The sequence below is a fragment of the Microchirus variegatus genome, assembly GCF_963457635.1.
Source record: "Microchirus variegatus genome assembly, chromosome: 13".
NCBI lineage: Eukaryota > Metazoa > Chordata > Actinopteri > Pleuronectiformes > Soleidae > Microchirus > Microchirus variegatus.
Window position 1 is genome coordinate 10113482 of NC_139814.1, and position 9041 is coordinate 10122522.

The 9041-nt window shown below is 44.7% G+C and overlaps 1 protein-coding gene across 1 annotated transcript; it reads left to right on the plus strand.

Annotated features, from left to right (window-relative positions):
- Positions 1–378: 378 nt before the first annotated feature.
- Positions 379–8200, plus strand: prrt1 (proline-rich transmembrane protein 1; the record flags this gene model as incomplete). Its single annotated transcript, XM_083899286.1, has 4 exons — positions 379–397; positions 5025–5362; positions 6535–6726; positions 8024–8200. 4 exons carry the CDS (start codon positions 379–381, stop codon positions 8198–8200), a joined length of 726 nt encoding a protein of 241 aa, XP_083755412.1.
- Positions 8201–9041: the final 841 nt, after the last annotated feature.

The window sequence follows — 9041 nt, forward strand, 5'->3', positions numbered from 1 at the left end:
GTGTGTGTGTGTGTGTGTGTGTGTGTGTGTGTGTGTGTGTGTGTGTGTGTGTTGAGAGAGAGAGAGAAGACTTATTATTGGACCACCAGCCCACACACAGAGAGAGAGAGACTGCGCACTGCTAAAACAGCTGGGATTCATTTCTTTCTCTTGAATTTGTTATTATAATAAAACCGTGTCTGTGTATGACTGAGTGAATGAATGAGTGAGTGAGTGAGGGGGTGTGTGTGTGTGTGGAGGGGGATTGAAGATGGACATATCTTAAAGAGGATGGATTTCACACATTTGGAATAAAAGTCTGCATCACTGCGCGCGACCTGAGCACATTCCTGTTTTTCAGCCGGTCACAGGCGTTCACGCGCACTAAAACAGGAAGCTATGTCGACGGAAAAACACGGTGAGTGAGTGTGTGTGTGTGTGCGCGTGTCACACTGTAGGTTTAGATTATCTTAGCTTTGATTGTGTGTGTGTGTGTGTGGATTCTGGAGCCTAATTAAAGCACTAATGACGTCACACACACACACCACATCTGGTCATTCATCCGGTCAGTCACCGAGGATGATGATGATGACGATGATGGAGATGGTGGTGAAGGTGATGGTGATGATGGAGATGGAGAAGATAATGGTGATGATCATGAGGATGATGATGATGATGGAAATGGTGATGATGATGATTATAATGATGGTGAAGATGATGATGGAGATGGTGAAGATAATGGTGATGGTGGTGAAGATGATGATGATGGTGATAGAGACAGTGAAGATGATGGTGGTGATGGTGTTGATGATGATGAAGATGATGATGGTGATGGAGACAGTGAAGATGATGGTGGTGATGATGATGAACATGATGATGGTGATGGAGACAGTGAAGATGATGGTGATGAAGATGTTGACGATGATGGGTCGGTCTGTTTATCTATAATAAAAGTGATCATTAAATGTATCAAAGAGGAGTAATAACGTATCAGAGAAGGATAATGTATCAAAGAGAGAAGAATAATGTATCAAAGAGAAGTAATGTATCAAAGAGAAAAGTGATTGTATCAAAGAGAAGTAATGTATCAAAGAGCAGTAATAATGTACCAAAGAGAGGTAATAATTTATCAGAGAAAAGTGATAATGTATCAAAGAGAAGTAATACTGTATCAAAGAGGTAAGTAATAATGTATGAAAGATAAGTCATAATTATCAAAGAGAGAAAGTAATAATTTATCAAAGATAAGTAATAATAATAATTATTATTATTAAAGCGCTTTACAAATTACCCATTATTAATGAATACAGTCTCACTGGTGGTGCTAAGCTACGTGTAGACACAGCTGCTCTGGAGCAGACTGACAGCCAAACGGCCCCTCAGACCACATAGCTCCAACCCTGTCTTGAACCCAGATCTCTTGCATGAAGGGCAGGGAACAAAACCAGCGCGCCAGCTGCCATGGCTTGTCAGGATTGTGGTGTTACTGGGCCACAATGACTCCGTTCCATATCAAACCAAAAAAAGAAAAAATATTGATTCAAAATAAACGTTTAAACGATTAAATATCAGTTGACAATTGTGAGAAATATCATGTCGTTCTGTTCACGTTTAAGATTCAAAAGATTGGAATTTAAAGGTCAATTTTGTTGGAGCACTGAGGCCACACATTTTGAGTTATAGATAATTCTTGAACAGCTTTTAATCATTAACGTCTAGAAAACATGTACTTTGGCTGGGCTAGCTAACAATTTCATCACACTATTTCCTTTATCATTATTACTGTTTTCCCCTGCTGCTCCGTGTTTCTCCCTCCCTCTCTCTCTGCAGGAGGTGTGGCTGACCTACTTCTCTGAAGACGCTGGTGATCATCTCCACCTCCGTGGGGCGGAGCCACCTGCTCACCAGCTTACCTTGCTTGTCCTCAGGTCGCCACGTCTCCTGCTCTATGGGAGACACGGATTCTCGTCAGCGACTTCCTCCTCTTGTCCTGGGGCTCCCGTCGCTCAACTCCTGCATCGTCCACTCACCTCCTGTTGCACAAGTGTCACGGATCTTCGCCAGCGACTTCCCTCCTATCCTGGGACTTCCTCCTAGTTCTCCCAATAATAGCTCCGAACCCATGCAGCTGGGCCGGGCTCGCCTCACTCCCCTGGAGAGACAATGGCGACTAAAGACTAGGTCATGTATCTACTGCGGACTACCAGGTCATCTTCTTGTCTCATGCCCATCTTGCCCAAAAAAAAGCTCATCACCGAAACAAATCACATTGGCTGGTCAAGTCTTATGGGCACAACAGTCCATCTCCCTCTCCTTCATCATTGACTCTGGCGCCGATGAGTCCTTCATAGACCAGAGAGTCGTAGACCAGGCAGGCATAACTATCATCCCCCTTCCCAAGCCTTATGCTGCGTTCCAGAGCCCATCCAAACCGGTTGGGCGTGGGACTTATCCTACCTCTAACTAGAAAAAGTGCACTGGAATACCTGTCGAAGTGGGACCTCCTACTCGCGAAGTCGGGGCTGATCGACCTACCCCAACTTCACCAAAATTACGTCGGAGAATAATGGCGGCGCCCATGGAGTCACATGAATAGGCTATAAACTTTACTTTTCTGCGTGGAGAGTTGTTTTAGACACAGCAATTTTATCACAACTTGTTTTTCATGTTATGGCGTGAAATGATGTCGTCGTTATCCATTAGCATGAAGATATGTAGGGCTACAGTAAAAGTATACTCATGACGTTATATGTATTGCTTTTTACATATACGGCTTGCTTGTTTATGTAAGTAGACCAAATTGCTGACAGTCAAAATGCATCTTCAAACATAAATCTAAAGCGCCGCGGTCGTCCATGTTTTCTAACATTCGACTTCAATTGCTGGAACGCTTTGTAGTAGGAGCTAGGCTACATCCCATTTGTTTGGATGGGCTCTGGAACGCAGCATAAGATCATCTCGGACCTGGACGGCAAGATGCTGGCAGAGGTGACACACCGGACCGAGCCCATCACCATCATCCTGTCCGGCAACCACCATGAGACTCTCCAGTTGTTCCTGATTCCCTCCTCCTCGGCTCCAGTCGAGCTGGGTCTGCCTTGGCTGGCTCGCCATAACCCCCAGTTCGACTGGGCCAATCTCCACTCTGCTCGCCCAGATCCTGTGGCCCTGCCTGAGACTGCCCCAGAGCCTCCCATTCTCACTGAAGTCCCCAATGAGTACCACAACCATGCCCTCTCACTGCCACCTCACCGTCCCTACCATTGAGGCATGACAAGAGACTCTATAACCTCTCCAACACAGAATGACAAAGTATGGAAGACTACATAAACCAGTCCCTGGCCGATGGCCTCATCCGCCCCTCATCCTCTCCAGTCGGCGCCTGCTTCTTCTTTGTCCAAAAGAAGGACGGATCCCTTAGGCCTTGCGTCAACTACAGAGGACTGAACGAGATAAAAGTCAAAAACCGCTACGCCTTACCCCTGCTGGACGCCGCTTTGCTGAGGGGGCTGAGGGGGCGATTATATCTGCTAAATAAATACATTCTTTATCATTTTACTCCTCGTTGTCTGTCTGCATGTCCAAAACTATTCACTCAATTCTCCTTTGAGAATCATAACAACAATGAGACATGGGTATCAATGAGACATCAATGTCAATGAGACATGGGTATCAATGAGACCTCAATGTCAATGAGACAATGAGACATGGGTTTCAATGAGACATCAATGTCAATGAGACAATGGGACATGGGTATCAATGAGACATCAATGTCAATGAGACAATGAGACATGGGTATCAATGAGACCTCATTGTCAATGATACAATGAGACATGGGTATCAATGAGACATCAATTTCAATGAGACAACGAGACATGGGTATCAATGAGACCTCCCTCTGACACTGAACGTGGTTGTGATTGGGCTCACGATCGCTGGCTTTCAGCAGTGCTGCTAAATACACCAGACTCCTCTGTCAAATATTGATATTTGGACATTTCCTTTGATACATTTAGGAGATGAAGGCTTTTTAAGTATTTTTAATCTTTAGTCTTTAATCTACAGTTGGATATTGTTGGCTTTGATTTTTGTGTCACATGGACGGCTCATGTCTCTTCAGTGGTGACACTCTCTGACCAATCAGTGGCCAGCAGTCTGTTGACATCACATTTTAGTATGGACTCAGGTCGTCTGGAACCTCGTCAGAGCAGGAACTAGAAATGTAAAAAATAAGAAACTAGGATGGAGAAGCGCCATTAGTGAAGCTGTTGATCACGTCTTATTTTGAGCCTTCCCTTCCCTGTGCTCACCCCCCAGTCTCAGTCCCAGTATTGCACCTCAGAAATAATGTTTTTGAAGGAAGACCAAGCTTTTCAATCACTGTCATCACTAGCACACAGTCTGCACCTCCTTGAAAATGTCAGACACTGGACCCAGGAAATAATACAGAAGCACCAGTTAGCCACCAGGGGGTGACTCCAACAGTTACAAAAATAACTCAGTTTGATGCTGTGTTTCATTTACATCAGACATCAGCAACAAACTCACCAAATTCTGGTTTCAGTTGAGAAGTCAGAAAAAACATGGAGGCATACGTATCTCGGGGTAGCCGTTGTTGATAACAACACTACATGGTATTTTGCACACACCAACAATCGAACAATATGTCTATGGTGACAAATTAAACAGTAGGGGATGACTGATTTATTGTGAAAGTTCCGATTACAAATGGAACACACCAAATATAGAAGTTTACAGGAAAGTGAGCCCACTTCTTATTTGTTTTCAAATATCAGTAAAAGTCTTTGTGACAAGTTAATGGTCTTAATCATTAGTTTCAGGCCTTCTTCAAAAGTAAGTTTGTAAACTGTGTTCCATCCAACACTTTGAACTGACCGTAGGTGTGAGTGTGAGAGTGGACGGTTGTTTGTCTATATGTGTCTCTATGTGTCTGGTGTGTGGGACATAAAATAATAAAACTGTTTACTCTGTAATACTGACTTATTTTTACAACATCTTCTTTGTTCTTTTTCTTCTTCTCTCAGGTCTGGATAACTCTGGTCGTCAGACCATGCAGCCTCCTCCGTACCTCCCCAGCTGGCAGGACCCCGGCGCGGGCCAGCACCCCGGCATGGCCCCCGCTCCGGGCACCCAGCCCAGCTACCCTCCTCCTCCTCCTCCCCCAGGCTCAGACGGCTACCTCCAGGAAACCCAGTTCCATGGTGGCCCGGTGGGACCTCCCGGGGCCCCACAGGGCTACACTGTCCAGACCCAGGGGCCGGGGGGAAACGTGCCTCACCCCCCTGTAGGATACCTTCACCCGGGCTACCCTCTCCAGCTGCAGCCCTGCACCGCTTACGTACCCGTTTACCCGATGGCATCGGTGAGTCAGTGATGCTGCAGAATTACATACATCACATCACACGTCCAATCCTTCACAGTCCATAGGTTCCAAATATTTTAATAGGACATTTCTTGCTTCTCCAAAAAAATTGGATATAGTGAAAAGACTTGAAGTTGTTTGCTTTAAAGCCATTAAGTGACTCTACATGAGCTGGTTTTGAAACATCTAACATGATGGTGAATGTTTTGTGACAATGATTATTGCATCTCTCATGCAGCCACGGCTGTGTCAATCAGCCATGCTCACCTCAGGATGACCAGATCCCAACAAAACAGGAAAATGTTGATAAGATTAGTTTATCCTTCAAATCACCAAACACAGGAACGCCTGCAGCTCATCAATGGTATTTTTTTGTCTGCTCGCTATAACTCTCTTGTTGATTTTGAAAAAAGGGCGAGTGTCAGACATCGCGCTCATGACTCTTCCATTGATGACACTCAGAGAGTGTCATCAATGGAGTGTCTGTTGACCTCACATTTTAGTATCAGCTCAGCTCACCAGGTACCAGGTTCTATCACTGATGGAGCAGAAGAAAAACACACCGAACCAGGTTTAATCACTGATGGAGAAGAAGAGAAACAGCAGGTACCAGGTTCTATCACTGATGGAGCGGAAGAAAAACAGCAGGTACCAGGTTCTATCACTGACGGAGAAGAAGAAGAACAGCAGGTAACAGGTTCTATCACTGACGGAGAAGAAGAAGAACAGGAGGTTCCAGGTTCTATCACTGACGGAGAAGAAGAAAAACAGCAGGTACCAGATTCTATCATTGATGGAGAAGAAGAAAAACAGCAGGTACCAGGTTCTATCACTGATAGAGAAGAAGAAAAACAGCAGGTTCCAGGTTCTATCACTGATGGAGAAGAAGAAAAACAGCAGGTACCAGGTTCTATCACTGATGGAGAAGTAAAAATATATATTAAAAGTGTCATAAGACAAAATAAGAAGCAGTCATGTCTGAACTCTGCACCTTTGAGTGTCAAACCTCAGGGGCTGCACTCTGACTTATCTCCTGCTAAAATAAAGCACATGTAAATCAGTTTGACAGTCTGCTTTCACCACCGTCCTCCTTTGTCACCTTGTCCTTGTGTCTTTTGAGGAGAACCTGTTTATCTACCACTAGCTACTATAAGCACACATACTCTCCACAGGGTCAGCCCTACATGCCAGCTGGAGCAGCCCACACAGGTATACCACCAGGCCAGATTCATCCCATGCAAATGCACCCCAGCATCACACTGATGGACCGCCGGCCGCCGCACGACTACCTGCCCATCGCAGTCCTCACCACCGTCTGCTGCTTCTGGCCGACAGGCATCATCGCCATCATCAAAGCTGTGCAGGTTGGTGCTCCTTCATAATTCCTCTTTATTATCACGATGTGAATCCAAGAGCTATTTTACCTGCAGGAATGTGCTCCACCAATTGAGTGACATTGAACAATAATAAGAAAAAAATAGTATCTTAAACCAGTATTTTGGTGGAAAAATTCTTGTCGTTGTCACATTGGACAACTATGTTGTTCATCGTCTGCTTTGATAATGAAAAATCTCAACTACTTAGGGATCATTTTGATATTTACCATGACATAATCCCCAGATGATAATCTCTTTGAGTGAAATGTCTTCTTGGATGAATTGGCTGGAGGTTTTGCTTCCCTCAGGACAATGATTCCTCTTCCTTGGATGACTCAGTTTCTGTTTGGTTCAAGTATGAATGTACTCCATAATAATACACACAGTTTAACACCAGCGTGCTAACACACAGTGGTCCCTGCTTTCACATCAGGACCCTACCATTGTTTGGACGGAGGACATGGGGGGACCAGGATCAGAGTCCCTGGCCCCTGTTTGACCCCTTGTAGAACCGCCCCTGCACACACACACAAGCATAATCAACAAATGCAGCCTCAGCTAGCATCATTCCACTTTCACTGTTGTATTCTTTGAGTTTGTCATTTGAAAAGAAAAAGTCAGTAAATAATGAGTGTAAGGTCATTAGTATTATTAGTCTTACATAATTAAAATGTCCAAAATGTAACATTTAATCATATAAAGCATGTCAGGGAAATGATAAAGATCATTATATATCAGTGATTTATCAGTCACAGTGAACTCTGACAGGTTGTTTATTATCTCTGAATCTTAGGCTGAGTCAGGTCATGTCCTGAGCTACATGGATATATTTGACTATTATTAGGTTATTCATTTCAGGAACCGGAATATTGTAGTGAAAATCAAAGTCTGTGACCTGTGACCCTGTATCAAAGCAGACTCTCCTGTAATTACCTCCATGGTTGTGACTCCTCTGCAGTGTCACATCGCTCTCACCAACATGCACTCGATCACCCGTCCTGTTACATAACAGCACCACAGAATGGATTTTTTCCTCTGGACATGCTCAGCCGGCTATGAGTTGAGCTGAGCTGACAAGGCATGGACACACACTTTACTCTGCATGTTGTTATGGTGTGTTAGTTTTGCAGTGCAGCCCTCTCCCTCCACACACTCCTGCTGTGCTGCAGTGAAATCGATCCACTTTTGCTGTTTTACACTTCCTCTCTCTCTCTCTCCCTCGTCTTCTTATGTAACACATGTTCCACTTCTCTCCTCCTCCTCCTCCTCCTCCTGCATCACACAGGTGCGTACGGCCATAGCCAGAGGGGACATGGTATCTGCAGAAATAGCCTCCCGTGAGGCGCGCAACTTCTCCTTCATCAGCCTGGCTGTCGGCATTGCCTCCATTGTGCTGTGCACCATCCTCACCGTGGTGGTCATCATCGCCTCGCAGCACCATGACGACGACTGGGAGCCATAGCTCGTCAACGGGAAACCATCACATGTGTTGTCCACCTAACTCTTTGGAGGAAATAGGAGCTCTGAAAACTCTGCTGCTCGCTGGCCCTCAAACACACACATACACACACACACACACACATACACACAGTACGTTTATATGCATTTTAAAAGTCAGATTTTAGCCAGATTATATTTTTTTTTTTTTTTTTTTTTTTTAAATATCATGTAAACGTTTGTCCGACTAAAATCAAGCTTGTCTTAGTCGGACTAACATACCTGGATAATGCGATCAGTCCATCTCACTGTCCATTTCGCTGACATTAAGGTCAACAGGAAACTGATTTAATACAAGGTAGCTTATAGGGCGATACAGCGCCACCTACGGGGTTTGAGATGTACACGGCCAATAAATGTATTTTCTGCTAAACATGTATACCTGGACACGGCAAGCCGTCTGATTGCCTGACATACGTCAGTTAGTTAGCATCAGAGCTAAGGATGTAGCTCGATTAAACTGTGCATGTCAACGTTGTGCCCACGGTTGGAATAAGGGTCTTTCTGCAAGGAGTTTGGGGATTAGGAGAATTGGTCACTCTAAATTGACCGTAGGTGTGAGAGTGTGAGGGAATGATTGTTTGTCTCTATGTGTGGCCCTGTGATGGACTGGCGAACTGTCCAGGGTGTACCCCATCTATCGCCCTATGTCAGCTGAGATAGGCACAGCGCCCTCTGTGACCCTCCAGTGGATGAATGGATGTAAACGTACTGACTGATGACCAAAAAAACAAACAATCACAGCTGACATTCGAATACCAAATACAAGCAAGGCCCAGTATTGCTGTAAACTCAATATTAATACT